Genomic DNA, 22950 nt, shown 5'->3' with positions numbered 1-22950 from the left:
AAGTGTCCAAACAATTCAACAGGAAAAGTCCAAAAATAGACCTATCCATTTATGGACAAGTGATTTTTCAACAAAAGTACAAAAAGACAACTTACAAAATATAGTCTTTTTAACAAATTGTGTAGGAATATTTGGATATCCACAGCAAAAAGATGCATTTAGACCCTTACACACAATAAAGACAACCCTTGTACATACTAAACAAAAATTAACTCAAAATGTATTACACACCTAAACACAAGAGATAAACCTCAAACTTCTAGAAGAAAATACAAGAGAAAATCTTTATGGTCTTGGGTTATGCAAAAGGATCTCAGACATGATACTAACAAGACCCAAAAAACTGATAAATTGGACTCTTAAAATTGAATGTTTTTGTGCTGCTTAAGGCCCCACTAAGAAACCACACACTGGGATAAAATATCTGCAAATTGTTAAAAATCAAACAAAAAAACTTGTATCTCCAATACAGAATTCTTACATCAAATTTTTTTAATAAACTTAATAGTAAGAAGTCAACGACCAAATTTTTAAAATAGACAATAAACTTGAACAAACATTTCACCAAAAAAGACACACGTGTCTAATAAGCAAATAAAACGGTGCTCAAACTTCATCAGTAACTAGGGAAATGCAAATTAAAGTCACAACAAGATACTACTACATACCCACTAAAATGGCAATAATCAAAAGACAAAAGGTAAATGTTATGAAGATGTAAAGAAACTAGAACCCTCAGATGTTACTGATGGGAATGTGAAATGGCACAGCCACTTTCGACAACAGTTTGGCAGTTTCTTAAAAATTTAGACATGTTTAAAAAAAAATTCATCCAAGTAAGGCTACTCCTAGGAATACTGTTATGGTAACTCTTAAAAATATAATCGAGAGAAATGAATGTATGTCCATAGACCAATTTGTTCATGCTGTTATAGTTTGGATGTCCGAGCCCCTCTAAACCTCACACTGAAATCTGATCCCTAATGTTGGAGGTGGTACCTAGCAGGAGGTGTCTGTGTTATAAGGGTAAGTCCCTCATGAATGGCCTAGTGCAGTCCTCACGATAAGGAGTAAGTTCTCTATTCGTTTCCAAAAGAGCTGGCTATTAAAAAGAGCCTGGCAACTCTCCCCCATCTGGCTTCTTCTTTCTTGCCATGTGATCTCTGCTCACATCCGCTCCAGTCTGCTTTCCACCATGAGGAGAAGCAATCTGAGGTCCTCACTAGAAGCAAATGCTGGCACCGTAATTCTTGTACACTCTGCAGAACCATGAGCCAAATAAACCACTTTTCTTTATAAATTACCCAACTTCAGATGTTCCTTCAGAGCAACATAAATGAACTAAGACACATGCATATTCATGGTATTATCCAAAAAGTCAAAAACTGAAAAGAGTCAAAGATCCAATAACTGGTGAATGCATAAATAAAACGTGATATAGCAATACAATGGAATACTATTTAACAATTAAAAATAAATGAATTACTAACACATTTTGCATCCCAAATAAACCTCAAAAATATTATTTTAAGTAAAAGAAAATAGCAAAAGACTACATGTTCTATGATTCCATTTACATGAAATGGTCGGAAAGAAGAAATTTTTAGACACAGGCAATAGATCAGTGGTTTCCTGGAGCTAGGGGGAAGGAATAAGGATTGCGTGCAAATAGATCCAGGGAAATTTTGGGAGGGATGGAAAAATTCTAAAACCGATTGTGAATGATTGCACAACTCTATGAATTTACTTCAAAATAATTGAATTGGGTGAAGAATATGAACAGACACTTCTCAAAAGAAGACATTTATGCAGCCAACAAATATATGAAAAAAAGCTCATCATCCCTAGTCATTAGAGAAGTGCAAATCAAAAACACAATGAGATAACATCTTATACTAGTTAGAATGGTGATTACTAAAAAGTCAGGAAACAACTTTTACACTATTGGTGGGAGTGTAAATTAGTTCAACCATTGCGGAAAACAGTGTGGCGATTTCTCAAGGATCTAGAACCAGAAATACCATTTGACCCAGCAATCTCATTGCTGAATATATACCCAAAGGATTATAAATCATTCTGCTATAAAGACACATGCACACATTCGTTTGTTGCAGCACTACTTACAAAGGCAAAGACTTGGAACCAACCAAATGCCCACGAATGATAGACTGGATAAAGAAAATGTGGCACATATACACCATGGAGTAGTACTATGCAGCCAGAAAAACGAATGAGTTCAGGTCCTTTGCTGGGGACGTGGATGAAGCTGGAAACCATCATCCTTAGCAAACTAATGCAAGAACAGAAAACCAAACACCGCATGTGCTCACTCAGAAGTGAGAGTTGAACAACAAGAACAAATAGACACAGGAACGGGAACATCACACACCGAGGCCTGTCAGGGACTGGGGGGCAAGGGGAGGGAGAGTATTAAGACAAATACCTAATACATGTGGGGCTTAAAATCTAGATGACAGATTGATAGGTACAGCAAACCACCATGGCACATGTACACCTATGGAACAGACCCGCATGTTCGACACATGTATCCCAGAACTTAAAGTAAAATTAAAAAAAAAAAAATTGAATTTTCCCATTAGAGTGACTGAATTTTATAGCATGTATAATATATCCTAATAAGGCTATTTAAACAAAATCAAGGAATGGCAGTATGTGATCATTATTTAAAATACAAAGGTAAACTCATGAGTAAGTCAGGGGCAAGAACTGTTGGCAGAAAAGATTAAAAGAGGAGACATTATTTTACCAAAAAAATCTTTGTATGGCTACTTAAAAATGTATAGAAAATAACCTGTATACAAAGATGTGTCACTTTTATAAAATTAAAATACTTTTAAAAGTATTCTCGGGCCAGGCGTAGTGGCTCACTCCTGTAATCCCAGCACTTTGGGAGGCTGAGGCGGGTGGATCACGAGGTCAAGAGATCGAGACCATCCTGGTCAACATGGTGAAACCCCGTCTCTACTAAAAATACAAAAAATTAGCTGGGCATGGTGGGGCATGCCTGTATCCCAGCTACTCAGGAGGCTGAGGTAGGAGAATTGCCTGAACCCAGGAGGCGGAGGTTGCGGTGAGCCGAGATCGTGCCATTGCACTCCAGCCTGGGTAACAAGAGTGAAACTCAGTCTCAAAAAAAAAAAAAAAAAGTATTCTCTACAAGCTAAAAAAAAGGTTTTGGGGTACAAACATATATGATAAAACTAAAATTATAGCTAGAGAATGAGCAAAAATTATCTAAATTCAACCTATTGGTTACCTATGGAGCAGGGAAATGGAAACACAACAGCGCTTCAGCAGTATTAATAATGCTCCATTTCTTAAATTGGGCAGTGGGATCGAAGTTCATAGATGACTCATTATTATGTCTTCTAACTTGTGTTTCAGGTATCCTTTGGTATGCATTAGATATATCATAATCAAAAAGAGGGAGAAAGTACTATTTTGAAAATTGTCTTCAAAGCTACAAATAATGGCTCTGCAAAATATAATGTATAACAAATCACAGTTCACTTATAGATCATAAAATGTAAATGATAAAATCCAAGAGGGTCCAAAAACAGTTAAAAATTAATTACAGCTACCACTTATTCACCATCTATAATGCATACATTATGTCTAATCCTCCTTTCAACTCTACAAATATTCCTCATTTATACCTAACAAACTGAGGCTCTGAATTTACTGCATGTGCCAAGAACCACACTGCTTTTTAAGTGGGGAAGTCAGGATCATTAAGCATTATGCAAATACTCTTTCTCAGTCTGTTTCTAATAGTTACTCAACAACATTCAACAATAATGCTGCCTTGTTATTAATTACCTAATATTTTGAAGTATTTGCATAATGCCTTGTGATTTGCTGAAGTACAAAATTCAGGACCAAGTTTTTTTGTGACAGAGTCTTACTCTGTCGCCCATGCTGGAGTGCAGTGGTGCCATCTTGGCTCACTGCAACCTCCATCTCCCAAGTTCTCCTGCCTCAAGCTGGGATTACAGGCACATGCCACCACACCCAGCTATTGTTTTCTATTTTTAGTAGAGATGGGGTTTTGCCATGTTAGCCAGGCTGGTCTTGAATGCCTGACCTCAAGTGATCCACCTGCCTCTATTTCCCAAAGTGCTGGGATTACAGGCATGAGCCACCCACCCAGCCCCAAGTTACAATCTTTGTAAACTACATAAATAACAAAATGACAACTTCATGTTTAATTCTGATACCTAATAAACTTAACTTTAAAAAACACATACATTTGAAACTTCGCTATATAATCTTCCTTCAGATTTTTACAATGAGACTACCTTATGGATAACAAAGTCCTGTAAATATATCAATATAAGGAAATGCCAAAGATATACAACAGGAAGGTATATTAATGATTATAAATACTTTAATTCAACTTTCCCCATAAAAAGTATTCATCTTGGGGCTGGGTGCAGTGGCTCACGCCTATAATCCCAGCACTTTAGTAAGCTGAAGTGGGCAAATCACCTGAGGCCAGGAGTTCAAGATCAGCCTGACCAACATGGTTAAACCCTGTCTCTACAAAAAATACAAAATTAGCCAGGCACTATGGCACATGCCTGTGATCCCAGTTACTCAAGAGGCTGAGGCAGGAAAATAGCTCGAACCCAGGAGGCGGAGGTTACAGTGAGCCGAGATCAAACCACTGCACTCCAGCCTGGGCAACAAGAGCGAAACTCCATCTCAACAACAACAACAACAACAAAAAGGATTCCTCTCAGTTCTACTCTCTGCACAGTGAAAACTAGATTATTAATATATTTGTATATATTCTAAAAGACTGAGATGCAACTAAGAACTCAGCCTAGGGATAATGATAGAAGTAAAAAAGTTCCACAGAGCATTTTTATTTCAACTGCCAACATGAAAAAAAAAAAAAAGATACCAAGTGACTTTAGGTAATAAAAGGCAGAAAGCTGGCTTTTAGTCATTTATTTTGGCTACATAAATCACAGATGGTTTAAAATCTAAAATCCCTAGTCTCAGATCATTCTTTAAAATGTTTCATAAAGATATACCCACTCCTACCAGCCAGCATCATCACAGATAGATAACATATTGGGAATGTAATGGAGAGGCAGAGATTAGATGTCAAAAATAAAAAATAGTAAAGCCTTGTGAGCCACACTTAGATAATGAAGAAAAGAACAGCGATAACTCAGATCATGCAAGGAGTAAACACGTCCCTTTCACTCCTCTCCAACCCATCTCTCCACTCTCCAGGGGTGTGGGTGGGTGTGTGTGTGTGTGTGTGTGTGTGTGTGTGTGTGAGTCTCTCTCTCTCTCTCTCTTTCTCTCATTCTGGTTAACTAAAGAGATTTTAGGTTGCAATGGAAAAACATATTGAACACTTAAATGTGGCCCTCTAATTTCCCTAATATATACTTTTCACAACACATGCATATATCCTAGTAATGTTACCCTTATTCATGAGAATTGAAATGGTTCGTTATTTACAAGTGACTTTATGCAAATAAAAACAAGTTAAAAAACTATTACATATATGAACCCATACAGGACTATCATTTCAATCAGTATTTCCCAATACTTCTTAAAGCAATAGTTCAACAACGTACTCCACAGAAAAATAATGGTTTCATGGTCAAGTCATAAAGCACAAATCACACAAGGTACTTAAGAGTGTAAGAAATCCTGAAATGAAGAAACTTGCTTAACTTTATTATCCAGCTGTTCTCAAATTTACTAAGCTTATGAACTCTTTTTTTTCCCCCAGCACCTATTAATATCCCACAGAACATGCACTTAGGAAACACTAACCCTAACCATTGATTAAAATATACTATGTAAAGCATTATACTTAACCCAGTAGCATAGTTGTTAAAATGTTGCTGTCTTTAAAAAAAAAACTAAAATGAACTTATAAAGAAAATAATTACCAAGTTGCTAGGTGAAAGTGGCTCATTTTAAATACTGCATGTGTATTTACCTTACCTAGGTTCATTTAAAAATTATTACTGTAAGCACCAATTGGGATTTTGAAGGTGGGGGCAAAGAGCAAAATCTTCCTTAAAACATAACATATGGAAGAGAACATTTTACAAACATTAACTTCTAAGACTGTTTTTATTTTTCCATCATTAATTTTCATGTTTGGTCTTTTTGTCAAATGGGAGAAAAAATGGAATTTTATGATTTACAAAATTCAATGAATACACAGGCATGCTATATTCAACTTTCCTGAAGGTATGTTATACAACAAGAATGTTTTAATGAAAATGCGCCAATTTTCTCTGTAACATGTACTATGAATTATTTACTTCACAAGTTTTAAAGAGTGTAAAGTACACACATTTTACCTGAAAGCTCCATAAAGTGGTCTGTACCAACAGACAAATGAACAAGGAGTAAAAAGCAAGAACCACAGGATACTCAATCCAAAATCAACCGCTCTTGTAGAATCAACACAAAACCAAGCCAAGCATCCGAAGATATTTAGAAACAGTGTTACTGCATGGACTGTGGATCAGAAAACAAAATAGAAAAAGAAATGTTTACATTCAAATTATGAATTCATCCAACAAAAAATTATAAATAAAAAGATACTTTCTAAAAGCAAATGCATTCTACCCCATGTTTCCATTTATATTTTTCAAAACATTGCTGTATCTTACATATTTGATTTGACAACAGAATATACACAGGAAAGCGAGTCTTAATACATGTAGTGTTCGGCAAAAATTCTGTTGGCCCTCTCCTCCTCATGGGCAATTACATAGCTAAACCAGAGAAGCACTACCTTAAGGGTTTCTTCCCAAAAAGGAAACATTCAGTGATGTCTCTTGACCTGAAGCCCAAGAAGCAAAGCAATGCCTGCCAGGAAAAAAAGACCCAGGACTTAGGAGGAAAACTATATTTTTACAGAATGGGACTGCATACTAAAACCCGGACTAAAAAAACTAACACAGTAGCAATTTCCAGTGACTATAGAGTCAATGTATAAGGATTATTCATTCATCTTCATAGAGTTGTCCATTTATAAAATCCTGGGGGGAAAATAATGTGTTTTGGTAGAGGATTAGATTTAGATTAGATTCCTCATTCCCCCACACAACATGATGCATTTTAGCTACTGTGGCAGGCTTTTCTTTTGGTTAACACAAATAGATATTGACAAACTCATCATATGCTGTTAATAATTGCTTTCCCTGATAGACCAAAAACAAACAATCTGAGTAACATCTAACTATACCATGATCCTAAAGAACTACTTTGACCCAATGTAATTAATAAGTGTTTCAAAGGATTTTTAAAAAATTTATTCATAGGCTGAATTTATTATAGTAAGTAAATTCTTACATAAGCTAAAAGAATGTTAAATGTAAATTATCAAATAAATGAAAATATGCTAACAAACTACTTAAAATTAACAAGTGGGAAAAACAAATTGGATCTAGTTTTTTAAATCGCAAACTTTAAGATCTCTTTACAAATCAAATAAATTAATAATGAAACAGAAATATAAACACACATTTTGGGATGCCTAAATTTGCTCTTACCTAACCACTAGATAAGTAAACAAACTCTAGAGTTAAAAAAAAAAAAAAAAAAAAAAAAAGAGCTCCAGATGAAGTTACTTTACTTAGATTGTAATCGTCTAATATTAAGCCTGCCAGTTAACCTCTGTAAGCTTCAATTTTTCAGCCATAGAAATAAAGAGCTCTTTCAACTTTAAAATTTCATTCAATTCTATCACAAAAGAGACACTCTTACTCATTACTCTAGTCCCATTAGGATTTTTAACTCTCAGGAATGCTTGCTCATAATACATTTACTCAAAACCTTTGGCCTTAAAATGAGGGTAGTTGTATTAAGATCTTAAAAACAGAATTGAAAAGATTGTGAAACAGGAAATTATTACTCTGCACCATTACATAGCATCCGGCTGTCTTAAAAAGTTTTAGACGTTAACAACACTCTACCTTAAATTTCAATTTTCAAATTAGGTTATTTATTAATCCACTGAAAGAAAGACAAAATATATGTATACTTATGCTTTAAAGTTCATGAAAATTCTTCCAAGGATAGTTGAAAATAGCAATCTAATTTTGTGTAACAACATTTTTTCTAAATGTTTTCTATGAAACATGATCAATAAATCATTTACTTATATCCCAATGAAGACTAAGATGTCCAAGACTAATTACTGAATAGTCTGTCCACTTATGCAGAGTTCAAAAAACATATAGAAAGGTAAGGTAAGTGTAAAATATGATTCCATACTGCTAATTTCAATCCAATTTAAGTGAGTGATGCATCAATGCTAGAGACTCCAAGAGTAGGCAGAACATAAAGAAATCTTTGGGCCATTTTTTTACGTGATTTAAAAGTTGAACAACTCTCCTTCATATAAAATTTCAGTTTTCTTCACTAAGCGTTCAAATCTGGTATTAGATGATCTAAATTTGCAACCATTATTATAATATTCTTAATAAGTTCTGAATTATAATATAGACACCTAACATAAATTACTTTATAACAGTGTAATATCTTCACTCATGGTCTTTAATGTAGCTGGCTTATTTTTATTTTTTCCTTTTTAATTCAAGAGTACACTCAAAGAGGCTGAGATTCATTTCATAATATTTCTACCTCCTTCATTTCATTTATAGTTTAAATTATTTGCTTCAGATAAAGTACTTTTGAAAGAATATCTTCTTCACATTCAGCCTAAAATGTAAATTATCTCTTCATTTGGGTTCTTTCTTCTTTGTAGATGGTAGAAGTTGGAAATCTAGACTCTATACACACCTCCTTCCTTACTTATTTAATGTTGAAAAGTTACTCAAATTCTCTAAGTTTTAGTTTTCCTATCTATAAAACCAAATAATATAGTACTTCCTTCACAGTGTGGCTAAGATTTAATATAATAAGATAATATAAAGTGGTTAGCACTGTGCCTGACCACAAAAAGTAAATCCTCAGTAAATATTAGCTCTCCTTGAGGCTGAGTGTGAAAGCATTAGTCAACCCCCAAATCAACAACAGGTTAATATGTCCTAAAAGTAATTTCTACCATCTACAAAGAAGAAAGAACCCGAATGAAGAGATAATTTACATTTTAATAATTTATTAAATAATTTATTTAAACAGGCTATATTCTATAAAATGTAGGCACATTACTAAGCTGGTAATAGTAATAATTACTTTGTTCCAGGTAATGCTTCTTTAAAACATAACCCTAACTGGAATCATGGGCCTTCTGAATACAGTTGACAGATATGCCTACTGAACAGGGCTAGAGAAAACTACAATCAACTACGTTATTTCTGAGAGATTCAGAAAGTGATATATTTCTAAGACAAAACAGATCTATTCTGAAATAATCAGCATTGATAGTTAATAATCATTTAGTTAAAATTAACCATCCTTCCCTTTTAATCTATATTTACTAAATTCCTTGTATAATTTTATTCTAACACCTAGTTCCTCCACCAAAAAATATTTTCCTAGTTCTAGCTACTCAGGAGACTGGGGTAGGAGTATCCCTTGAGTCAGGAGTTTGAGTCCAGCCCAGGCAACATAGCAAGACCCCATCTCAAAAAATATATATTTATATTTTTTCACTATGTCAAAAAACACATCTAAAATGCTAGGCCCGCTGGGTATGGTGGCTCATGCCTGTAATCCCAGCGCTTTGGGAGGCCAAGGCGGGTGCATCACTTGAGGCAAGGAGTTTGAGACCCTGTCTCTACTAAAAATACAAAAACTAGGCAGGCACAATGGCAGATGCCTGTAGTCCCAGCTACTCAGGAGGCTGAGGCACGATAATCACTTGAACCCGGGAGATGGAGGTTGCAGTGAGCCAAGGTCACCCCACTGCACTCCAGCCTAAGTGACAGAGCAAGATCTGTCTCAAAATAAATAAATTAATTAAATGCTAGGCCAATTTCTGCCCATTTAAAAAATACATACATATATAAAATATAAATGCATATATTATATTGATTAACGTTTGCATGTACATATATGGAATCAGACATTTAATATTAAAAATATATACTACTGACACTGATGATTCAGCAAAAGATACTAGATCAAGAATATCTTAAAAAAAAAAAAAAAAACTAAAAGAGTTAAAAGTAGACTATCCATTAGGAATCATTTCTCATATTCCAAAAGCACTTGACATACATGAAGAATGCTCCTAAAAGATTTTGAGGAAAGTTATCTCATCCATTAAGGAAGGGGGAGGTAGTCTCATTAATCATAAAGTAAAAACACGCAAATTTCCTCCATCAAGAATGTATCCCACAAATTACCCACTAACCCAGATGTTGCGCATTTGAGAACCCTCAACAGCTACCTCCTCTTCTGACATGATATCAAATAAGGCTGAGACTACTGTTAGAAATAAAAATGAAACAGAGTAAGTAGGAGGTCTGTGCACACACAGCAAAACTGTTAACAGCTTGATATTTTTTCAACATTCCATGAGCTGTAATTATACTCAAAGTGATGTGAGCATCACAGCCCCAAATGTATATCCTAATGTTCCATTCAATAAAATGTCCTGTATTACTTTCAATTACAAAAGTATTGCAATTGAAAACAAGTAAACTCTACTCAAAGGTATAAAAAGAACACTTAGTTTATACAATAAGTTTATGCCTCTTTTTAAAAATAGCTCTAACACCTACTTTAACAGAATTCTTTTAAATGGTCTTCCTCTGCAAAAAATTAGTATGCATAATTTTTTCCAAGCAAATCATGCCTAGAAGATATCATCTTTCAAGGAAAAAGAATCTTAGAAAATTTTACCCATGTGACAGAGAAGTTGTCTTCTCCTCAAAAGAATGTCAGTTCTCAATAGAGAGGTTTTTCTTAGCCAAGGACTTACACTGTCACCTATAGTACAATTCTGAAGTAACTAAATATGATATGTTTCACTCTGAAATCATGATTATTAAGCTCTATGTATAGAACAAGCACACTGGTTTATTATACTATCTTTGAAATGAAAATATGAATTTTGACAACAAAAATATAAATTCTAAGCAAAGATATAAATTGTTGTATACTCACACATCCACAAGTAGTACATAAGCTTTACTGTCTTTTGGAATTCTACAGGAATGTCTACAGAAAAATCCTGATAGAAACAAGGTCCCACAGGAAAATTGCTAGGAAGAGGTGGCCAATTATTTTTTCTACCTGTAAATTTTTTGTAAAAAAAGAAGAGGTTATTTATAACAAATATGTGATATTCTTATTTTTGGTTTCATAATAAAGAAAAACGCTATTATTTTAATAAAAGTTTAGAAAAACTGTAATACTGTAGCTTTGTATTCCTAGAACTTTGAAAGACAAGCTTTAGATTTTTTTTAAAATTTTCTCAGAATATCATCACCTTACAGTACATTAGATGGTAAAATAATTTTCCCATGCCATACCGTATCATGTTTAGCAGGAATCATTTATGTATAGAAAAAACAAGAAATATAAAGAAAGCACATATCCAGTGCTTCTGCCCTAAAACAGATTTATTTCACACTCCCAAGAGTCTGGCTGGCATGAAAAGGCCATCCAGTTTTTAAACTTCAATTTTCTCCTTAGCATCTTAAATCTTTAAATATAATTCTGTTATAATTCCTAATCCAGGTGGAGAGAGACCAGCTTCTAATTTTTTCAAGTTTTCTGTTAAGTCCAAGATTAAATCAATACCAAAGAATCAAATTTAGAATAATCAAAATTGGGGGGAAAAAAATACCCAAAAGATACATGTACAAAAACCCTAAAACAAAGAAAACATGAAACAGTCATGATAAGGATGCTGAGGAAACATACAACCTTTTTAAAAACTCAGAGAAAAGCAAATTCTAACTGTGAAGGGGAAAAAAATATGTCAATATAAAGAAATCAGATTAAAAGTAAGACTTGAAAAATGGTGGGGGAAATAAAAATTAAAGAAGTCAAAACATAAAAAAACAGGAGGTAAAAACAGCACCTAAGGCCATTTCCTAACTTTAGATGTTATATCCCACAATTTTTAAAAATTCAATTTTATGTACTTTTTCCAGACCAGGATAATTTTTATAGTAGAAAGAACAATGACCTATTTCTGATTCTCCCCAATGAGTCTCCTCTGTTCCATTTATCATACTACTCAAATTTCATACAGTTCATTTCCCATACAAATCTCATACTATTTGAGAAGAAGCAGTGAACAGTTGTAAAGAAGAGAGGCTCTGGAACCAGAAGTGGCTAGCCACTTATTGGCAAAGTTGCCTTGGGCACTTACTCTCTCCTCTAAGCCTTAGTTTCCACATTTGTAAAATAAATATAAAAACTGTACCACCCTTCACAGGATTGTATTGAGGATTTAAATATGAGTTAAGAGGGGGAAAATACTAAAATGTACTAACATACAGCAGTCTAATTGTTGATTTCCTACTCTTTGTTACTGCCTTTACTAAAACATCTCTCATAGAAATAGTCTGTATTTGCCAGTGCTAAAGAAATTAAACAGATTTTAGTTACAGGTACTTCAGAAACATTGGTCCCAGTTAAACTTTTAGTTTCTCCTTCTGTAGATGCTACCTCTAAGAAAATGACCCAGGATAAATGTGTCCTCACCAGGCCCTACACTTACACATTCTAAGATAAAAAGAAATAGTAGTTCCATATATTGTTATTGTTCTAGCTTTGCACTGCATCACTATCCCAGACATCCTAACAATGAGTTATCTAGCTCTTTCATTTCTTCTTACCCAGAGACTGCTAGCTTTCACTAAGAGACTCCTTTGAAGCGATCTTTGGCAGGCAGAAACTGAATAGAATTCACTGCAAACAATTCACCACTTACTTCTTTGGCATCATATGAATACTTTAGGTTTCCAATTTTTCTAACATGATTTGACAAAATACTTGTGAGGACTGGAGCAGATAATCTGAAACTGACCTGAATAAATCAGGTAAGAGTCAAATGTAGGGTAACATGCAAATGTACTCAGAAAGGTTCAATAGAACCAAGGAGGGCCTAAGTGCAGAATCAAAGGCTCCTGGCCTTAGAATAAGCCAAAATTATCATATTCACATTCACTTTCTTTGTGATGAGGCTAACACTGTTCTACTCTATCAACAAAAGACTATGCAAATCAGCCAAGATCAGAAGGCTACAGCGTTTCAAGCAGGCAATCTGCTGTGTCTGATCTCCTGATTAGAACACGAAAACAGCACAGGGTTTATCCACAAGTCAAATGACCTAGGAGCTAGTATATAATGTAAAGTATTTAAAAGTTATTTTTGTTTTAAATTTATTTGGATACTACCATGTTGACTGAGGTTTTGCATTTCTCGTTCCCGACGATCTAATTCTGCGGCTTTTCTTTCTAGTTCTTCCTGGCGCTTAAGAAGTTCAGCTTGGGCCAAAGCATGTTCCTAAATAAAAAATATCAGTAAGTAAATAGTGTCAGAAATATAAAATATTTTAACATTTATATATTAACTCCTTCTCTACTATGAGAGAAACCTAATTCAAAAGTGCTTCCAAGGTATAGGAATTTACTGAAGATCATAGTTAACAGAAACTATTATGGGGATATTTGGTACATTTGGTCTTTCAACCACTAAAAACCTTCAGTGGGGGCCAGGCGTGCTGGTTCACACCTGTAATTCCAGCACTTTGGGAAACCAAGGTGGGCAGATCATGAAGTCTGGAGATCGAGACCATCCTGGCCAACGTGGTGAAACTCCGTCTCTACTAAAAAATAAAAAAATTAGCCGGGCATGGTGGCGGGAGCCTGTAGTCCCAGCTACTTGGGAGGCTGAGGTAGGAGAATTGCTTGAACCCAGGAGGTGGAGGCTGCAATGAGCCAAGATCACGCCTCAAAAAAAAAGAAAAGAAAAGCCTCAGTGGGAATGTTGGTTCCATTAGGACAGGAAAAACTGCTCTTAGTAAAAGTAGTCAGAAACCTCAGGTGATCTGGAAAATGAAATTAAGATGACCTCTATGCCTAAATCAGTGAAGAACAAAGGCAATGGGAACAGTTGAGGAAAACAGACAACAGATGAAAGGGCAACTGAATTGTCTCCTATAAATCAAATTAAATGATATGTAAGGCTGTCAATGCAAGAATATTTTATAATATCTTAAATGTTATAGGAGAATGAGGTGAAAGGTTGTGATTAAGAAATTATGACTCAATTTGCCCTTACATGTTATCAGGCATCTTATTAATCTCCTTTTTTCTCAGATTTTTGCCAACTTCTACTTCCTAACACTGTCTGTTACTTTATCATTATAACACTCTCCCAATAACATCTATTATTCCATCACTTTTACCTTAATGGTAGTCTGCATTAAAAAGTGAGACCAAAGGCAATAAAAATTTCACTATACAATTGTAGACCAAGATAATACACAAATTCAGTAATTCCTAATAATGGAATAAAGCAAATGTTCTAAGCTGGTAAAGAGAAACGAGTATTTGAAGAATGACAAGACAGCAAATCCAGACTTCAAAGTGACTTAAAAATTAAGCAACAGAAATGTAACCATATAAAGAATTATTTTATTCTGAAAGCAAACGTTATCGATATACAATTAACATGAACTAACCTTTGCAATCTGTGTATAAGCTGGATGTTCCTCTGTTGGTTTCATTATTGCTGGTTGTGTATTGGGTACATTAGGCATCTTCACGCTGCCTGGAGGCTAGAATGATTAACAGAAGGACAAACTATGTAACACAAAGATCCAACTTTAACTTATTTCAAAATGTATAATACCAATAAAATCCAAAATTCTGTCTCTCTTCATCCCCTGCCTCTCATAGTCAAGTGTGTGGCAAAGAGCTGCTGAAATTTCTCCATCTCCATTTTCTCCAACTCATTCATTTTTCAACTCTACAACTGGGTTGCTACTTTTAACACTACACTACAAACACTCTCCTCCAGGATACCATATGTAAAAAAATAGAGGCTGGGCGCGTTGGCGCACACCTATAATCTCAGCACTTTCCAAGGTGGGTGGATCACCTGAGGTCAGGAGTTGGAGACCAGCCTGGCCAACATAATCCCGTCTCTACTAAAAATACAAAAATTAGCCAGGTGTGGTGGCAGGCGCCTGTAATCCCAGGTACTCAGGAGGTGGAGGCACGAGAATCGCTTGAGCCCAGGAGGCAGAAGTTGCAGTGAGCCAAGACCAAGCCACTGCACTCCAACTTGGGCTACAGAGTGAGACTTCATCTCAAAAAAAAAAAAGGAAAGAACTAAAAATAGGTCAAACAATTTTGAAGATAAATAAAGCAGGAAGACCTGTGATATCAAGGCTTATTATGGGACCACAGTAATTAAGAGTGTAATACAGATGCAAAGACAGAGAAATGTACCTATAAACAAAACAGACACAGAAACAAACCCACACAAATGAAGAAACTTTATACCCAACAGAGGTGTCACTACAAAACAGTGAAGAAATAATGTGTTAATCAATAAATGGTACTTGAATAACTGGTTACTCATACAGGGAAAAAAAACAAACTAGATTTCTTACTTCACATCACATACAAAAATGAATTCTAGGTAGATTAATGACCTAAAACTGAAAAAGCAAAACTTAAAAACTTCCAGGAAAAAATTCATGGAATTTTTTAATGAGTATTTCTTGAGCTTCTAGCATGTGAACTCTAGAAATCTTACATATTTTGTTTATGATCTATCCCAAGTACCCAAAATAGTGCCTGAAGCATAGTAGATGCTCAATAAGCATCTGTCAGATTAAGACTAGAAAACACACAAACCACAAAAGATTGACAAATTTAATTACATTAAAATTTAATAACAACAATGGTGGTACATATGAAAATTAAAGCACTGACCAAGAAAGTCAGTGGAAACAGAATCGTCAATAAATGCAGTTGGGAGAATTATTTAAATTGGGAGAGGAAAAAACAAAATCCATGTATCTAAATAAAATTCCAAATGGATTAAAAATTGAATGAAAAAAAGACAAAAAACAACTATAAAGACACTAAAATACATTCTATGGACTAGAGGGCATTATCTAATCTTGGCGTTAAGAAAAGTCATTCTAAACATTCAGAGAAGATTTGGGGAGAGAAATCATAATAAAAAAGTAATATATTTGACTACATAAAATTTAGAACTTTGATGATATACAGCATTCATAAGATTAGATGACAAAATCTAAATAATAAGCAACATATACAACAATTAGTTAATATATTTCACTAGGTACAAATCAATACAAAATAAACACGTTACTGAAAAAAACTGCATTTTAAAAAACCCTTGACAGTTTACAAAATACGAAACAAAAATAAACATATAAAAAATTTCAACCTCACTAGTAATCAAAGAAATGCAAATTTTACCTAATTATTTTTAAAATAAATAATTATTATCATAGGATTACCACCACATTTTGAAAAAGATGTGGTAAAATGGATATTCTCACACACTGAAAAGTGAGATTATAAAATACTAGCACATGTAGCAATCCTGGAGCACAATTTGGCATTATATTTCAAGAGCCATAGAAGTATTTATACCCCACGTACTATGAATATCTGGTCTTTAAAAATATCCTATGGAAATAATCCAAGATATTTTCAAATGTATGTATGCCAAGAATGCTCACTACAGCTTTATTTACAAAAGCAAAGGGTTACAAATAACCCCAAATATCCAACACAACAGGGAAACAGATAAACTGATACATCTGTAGAATATATAATACAGCTATTTAAAAGTTCTAAAGGTCCAGGCGCCATGGCTCATGCCTGTAATCCCAGCACTTTGGGAGGCTGAGGCGGGCAGATCACGAGGTCAAGAGATCGAGACCATTCTAGCCAACACAGTGAAACCTTGTCTCTACTAAAATACAAAAAAAAAAAAAAATTAGCTGGGCATGGTGGTGCGTACCTGTAGTCCCAGCTACTCAGGAGACTGAGGCAGGAAAAATGCTTGAATCCAGGAGGCGGAGGTTGCAGTGAACTGAGATCGTGCCACTGCACTCCGGCCTGGTGCCTGGTGACAAAGCAAGACTCTGTCTCAAAAAAGAAAAAAAAAAGTTCTAAAAGAATATGTAATAAGATGGGGAAGCTTGGACAAATAAGTGATGAAAATAAGTTATAAAACAAAGCTGTATATATAATATAACCCCAATTTCATATAAAAAAATAAGATGAAAATATATCAAAATGTTAATAGGCATTATTTCTGGGTAGTGCAATTAAGAGCGTTTTCTTGTATTTTTTAAGTCTCCATTATAATCTTTTGTCACTAAAATAATTACAAACTCTCTTTTCCAACTGCTTTTTCCCCCGTACCCAACATCTCATATTAATGGGCAGAAAAACTAAAGCTAATCAATCCTAACTTCTCCAATGGTCCTTTAAATGTAAAACCCAAAACTATAAAAACCATAGAAAACCTAGGCAATACCATTCAGGATATAGGCATGGGCAAAGATTTCATGACAAAAATGCCAAAAGCCAAAATTAATAAATTAGATCTAATTAAACTAAAGAGCTTCTGCACAGCAAAAGAAACTAACAGCAGAGTGAACAGAAAACCTACAGAATGGGAGAAAAATTGTACAATCCATCCATCTGACAAAAGTCTAATATCCAAAGTCTACAAGGAACTTAAACTAATTTACAAGAAAAAACAACACCATTAAAAAGTGGTCAAAAGACATGAACAGACACTTCGCAAAAGAAGACGTTCATAGGGCCAACATGTGAAAAAAAGCTCAACACCACTGATCATTAAAAAAATGCAAATCAAAACCACAATGAGATACCATCTCATACCAACCAGAATGGCGACTATTAAAAAGTCAGAAAACAACAGATGCTGGGGAGGCTGTGGAGAAAAAGGAATGCTTTTATACTGTTGGTGGGAGTGTAAAATAGTTCAACTACTGTGGAAGACAGTGTGGTGATTCCTCAAAGATCTAGAGGCAAAAACACCATTTGATCCAGCAATCCTATTACTGGGTATATACCCAAAGGAACATCATTCTACTACAAAGACACATACACATGTATGTTTATTTTGACACTATTCACAATAGCAAAGACATGGAATCAACCTAAATGCCAATCAATGATAGACTGGATAAAGAAAATGTGGTACATATATACCATGGAATACCATGCAGCCATAAAAAGGAATGAGATCATGTCCTTCACAGGGACACAGATGGAGATGGAAGCCAGCATCCTCAGCAAACCAATGTAGGAACAGAAAACCAAACACCGCATGGTCTCACTCATAAGGAGAAGGTGAACAATGAGGACGGATGGACACATGGTGGGGAATAACACACACTGGGGCCTGTCCGGTGGTGGGGGTGAGGATGGGGCGAAGGGAGAGCATCAGGAAGAATAGTTAGTGGATGCTGGGTTTAATACCTAGGTGACGGGTTGATCTGTGCAACAAACCACCATGGCACACGTTTGCCAATGTAACAAACCTGCACATCCTGCACATGTACGCCAAAACTTAAAAAGTTGAAAAAAAATAAGAAAGAGAAAAAGAGCTCCTGGTACCTTAAGTGAGATAATAATTCTTACATATATTGTAGTTCACATAGCATTTAGAATTGCTATCTGAATCAGTAACAAAGAACTTCGCTTAGCAAAAAGAGAAAAAGCATGACCCTAAAGTCCTGTCATCTTGGTTTAATAAGCACCAACAATAATACAATGACCAGATATTAATAAAATGCCTGGCAAAATCAACCTGGCAGCAGCATGCTTCAGGAAAAACACAGAATAAATTAGCCAAGAATGCACCCAGCTGAAACCTTGCTATAAATGCTGTATTACTTTAAATAACACAAAGTATTAAATAGAATAAATTAGTAGATAAGGAGGAAGGTAGAGTTAGAGCTACTAATTTGATATATTTAAGGTCATAGTTGCTTGTGGTAGAGCAATGAAGAGAAATGTTGGAGAACTACAAATCTCTAACGGCACTGATATAAATCTGTAGTTATTATCCTGATAATTCTTCACATCTGTAGATGTTAAAGACCCAGTATTTTCTTCAGCCACAACATACTGGATTAGCCATCTCAAGCCAAGTAGAGTTCTAGAGGATGACCTCTTTTCATCACTACTAAATACCTATTATGATGATGGTTCCTAGTTCATTTCCAACTTTTTGCTTTGGCACAGATAAGCAAGTGTATGTGTGTGTGTATCTCTCTATATATATATGTGTGTCTCTGTCTCTCTCTATCTATAACAAGCCACTCAAGACTCATTTCTTACAATACAGCAGATCACCCATATGTAGAGATCCCCTCTAGTACATAACACCTAAAATATTGAACCAAATTTTATTTAAATAATATTGTAACTACACAGCTAAGGCAACAAGAAATCCTGGGAGGCAAGAAATCAGAAACTACTAAAGCCAAAGAAAGAAAAGTCTTGATGCCATGCCATTCACCAAATTGCTAGTGATCCATCTTGCACTAGTAAACTATACAAAGCTTTGGAGCTGGTACAAGGTAAGGGACTGACCAAGATCCCTGTAGAAAGCCAGGAGTCTCTAAAAAGCAACCGTTTCAGTGGATGAGTAAGAAAAACGCAGTTTCACAGAACAACAACAAAAAAGATGGGAATATCTCCATGTCTTGTCCTTAATTCTGGATGTAAAAGGCAGAAAAATGGGAAATCTTCCCTGAGAATTCCTAATCATAAACCTACCAATGGCCAGGCATGGCTGCTCACACCTGTAATCTCAGCACTTTGGGAGGCTGAGGTAGAAGGATAACTCAAGGCCAGGAGTTTGAGACAGCCTGGGCAATACAGTGAGACTTCGGCTTTACAAAAAAATTTTAAAATTAACCAAGTGTGGGTGGCATATGCATGGAGTCCCAGCTACTTGGGAGGCTGAGGCAGGAGGATAGCTTGAGCCCAGAAAGCGGAGGCTGCAATGAGCCAAGATCACACCACTACACTCCAGCCTGGGCAACAGAGCAAAACCCTGTCTCAAAAAAAAAACCTACCAACTTGCAGATCTCAGGTCAAAATTCATACTACCCACATAGGCAAGATAATCCAACCTCCAATTTTCATTGAAAAGGCTCTCAGAGCTGGTAGTGACCTCAGACATCTGGCAAAAGTAGAGGAACAAACATTAAAACCAAGTGATATGGTTTGGCTATGTCCCCACCCAAATTTCATCTTGAACTGTAGCTCCCATAATTGCCGCATGTCATGGGAGGGGCCTGGTGGGAGGTAATCGAATCATGGGCATGGCTCTTTCCTATATTGTTCTCATGAGAGTGAATAAATCACACAACATCTGATGGTTTTATAAAGGGGAGTTCCCCTACACATGGCTCTCTTGCCTGCCGCCATGCTACACATGCCTTTGCTCGTTCTTCACCTTCCACCATGACTGTAAGGTCACCTCAGCCATGTGGAACTGTAAATCCATTAAACCTCTTTTTCTTTATAAATTACCCAGTCTCGGGTATGTCTTTATTAGGAGAGTAGGAACTAATACACCAGTCTTCAGGAAATTAACACAGATAAAGTTCCAAGTAACTTTGGCTTATGATTTAAATGTATGCAGAAACAAGCTACAAGGGTTCACAGAAAAAGCAAACTACAAAATAAGACCTGAATATATCTGAATTATCAGATACAAAATAGGTGTGTTTAATAAAGAAATAAGACGGTAATAAAAGTTTGACTAAGAAGAGACCATCAGAATTGGCCAAACAGCTTCTTAAATTATATACATGGAACTTCTAGAAACAAAAACTGTAATAATGATTTTGTTATAAATTTAATAAAAAAGTTGAACAGCAAACTATACGCAGATAAAATAATGAAGGAAGTCAATCTAAATATAACTACAATTTTCTGTGTGACACAGCACAGAGATCGAAAAAAACGGAAAATACGAGAAAGTACAAGACATGATGATTGAGAAGGTCTAACATACAACTAAGAGGTCCAGAGGAAAAAAACAGAGAAGATGAATGAGAGTCAATGTTCAAAAACAGAATATGAAGACACTAATTCTCAGATTCAAAACTCTAAAACACAAACCAAATTTTAAAAAATAAATAACACTCAGATACATCACAGTGAAAGAGCAAACTTTAAAAACTGCAAGAAAAAAAAAGAAAAGATAATTCCCACACAAATGAATGTCACCTATAAACCATGTTGTATCCTTTCACCTAAGACCCTAAGACTAAGCTGGCCTCTCAACAGCAACAATGGTAACTCAAGGATAATGTGCTAAATGGCTGAGAAAAAGTAATTGTTAATGTAGAACTCTAAATCCAATCAGAGTAGCTGTCTGAGAACCAAGATGAAACAATAAATACTGAAAAAATTACTAGAAATAGACCCTCTCTAAAAGAACTTCTACTTTAGGAATAACAACAACAACAACATGATAGCAGAAGAAAAATCTAAGATGCAAAAAAGAAGACCTCTCTCTCTCACTGGACACTCCATAGTATATCATCTTCATTTTACATTGGCAAAAACTCCAAACAAACACAGAAGGAAAGCCAATCTACTGGCAGGGAAAAAGAAAACACTCCACTGCAACCAAATGTACTACAGTAAGATGAGCTCTTCTCCTGACAAACCTAGAACTGTGTCTGCTACTACTTTGGCTGCACCTGAGAAAAACCTGAAGTACTGAGAAAAGCAGAGAGTGCAGAGATGGAGACAAAGAACAAAACTGGAATAGACCAGGAAGAGAATCAGAGAACTGACCCCAGAGGCAGAATCAAAAACAAAGTCTGGCCAAGCAAGGCTGTATATCCTCATCCCATGGATGGATGAAATTTCACAAACTGGGAAAAGACTACATGTTAAAATATCTCTTAGAAAATTAAGGGTTATGATTCTTTTATATTTTAATACAAATTACCTTACTACATTTGCCTCTTCTGTGTGGCTTTAGCACAGCTAGGACCAACAGATAAAAATTACAGAAAAATATATTGGCCCAAGAGGATTAAAAGCATTCTAATAATCATGATTATATAATAGTGGATGGACTGTTCTATAATATAGTGAGCTCTCTGCACTGGAAATTCCAAGGGTGATTCACTTTAAATAACTGACTACTCAAGGTCTCTTCAAGGCACAGGAAGTTCATGAGTTGCCTTTGTTATGCATAAGCAAATATATTTTCTCCTTCCAGGTTTTCTTCCACATTCTAAACACCTAGTCCAGAAAATTTCTTCTTGCTTTCTCCAGCTGTTTCTCTTCCATCTCTGAGCCCAAAAAAATATTCTAAGCATATGCAAGATCAAAAGAAATGTTACATAATTTATATTCATGGACATCCAGTATCAGAAACCCCACGTACTTACTGAAATGCAAACTCTGGGCCCTACTATGAACCTATTGATTCTGAACCTCAGGGATGAAGGAGAAAGAATTTGTACTTTAAACAAGCTACCATTTTTAACAAACTCCCCATGGTGATTCAGACACCTTAAAATTTGTGAACTCCCCTCTAAGGCAACAAAGTTTACAGCTTCTATAAAACACTGTTGTATTTCTTTCATTTAAACTGCCAGAAGAATCCTGAAACTTTTTGCAACTTTCACTCACTAACAGCCTCTGACTCAGCAGAGATGACTGTGGCTATGCTTAACCTAGATTCCCTTGTTATTAAGAGTGCTGAAAGTTATACATACTAATCTCAGAATCAGGACAAAGAGACATAATTTTACTAGACAAATCACTTTAAAATAAGGCTTTTAAAGATTAGAATAATTGGGGAAGGAAGTGTGTAATAGAAAAGAAGAAATGTACCAGTCTGGGAGTTTCCAAATAGATAAAGGAACATAAAGGAACAAATGTGACCATATACATGAATTCATACATTCATCAAACATTCATTGGTCAACTACAATGGGCCACA

General features: G+C 35.2%; 1 protein-coding gene across 1 annotated transcript in view; it reads right to left on the bottom strand.

Moving 5' to 3' along the window:
• Positions 1-22950, bottom strand: part of SCAMP1 (secretory carrier membrane protein 1) — a 104936-nt gene that overhangs the window by 35581 nt on the left and 46405 nt on the right. The window contains exons 4-7 of the mRNA XM_064376069.1: positions 14621-14716; positions 13332-13440; positions 11086-11214; positions 6360-6519 (exon numbers count right to left, since the gene is read on the bottom strand). Coding sequence (XP_064232139.1) covers positions 6360-6519; positions 11086-11214; positions 13332-13440; positions 14621-14716 — 494 coding nt within the window. The remainder of the gene's footprint in view (positions 1-6359; positions 6520-11085; positions 11215-13331; positions 13441-14620; positions 14717-22950) is intronic.

The sequence above is a fragment of the Aotus nancymaae genome, unplaced genomic scaffold, assembly GCF_030222135.1.
Source record: "Aotus nancymaae isolate 86718 unplaced genomic scaffold, 86718_ANA_hifiasm-v0.15.2.pri h1tg000014l, whole genome shotgun sequence".
NCBI lineage: Eukaryota > Metazoa > Chordata > Mammalia > Primates > Aotidae > Aotus > Aotus nancymaae.
Note: the sequence above shows the minus strand (reverse complement) of the source record. Positions and strands in the feature narration are given on the sequence as shown.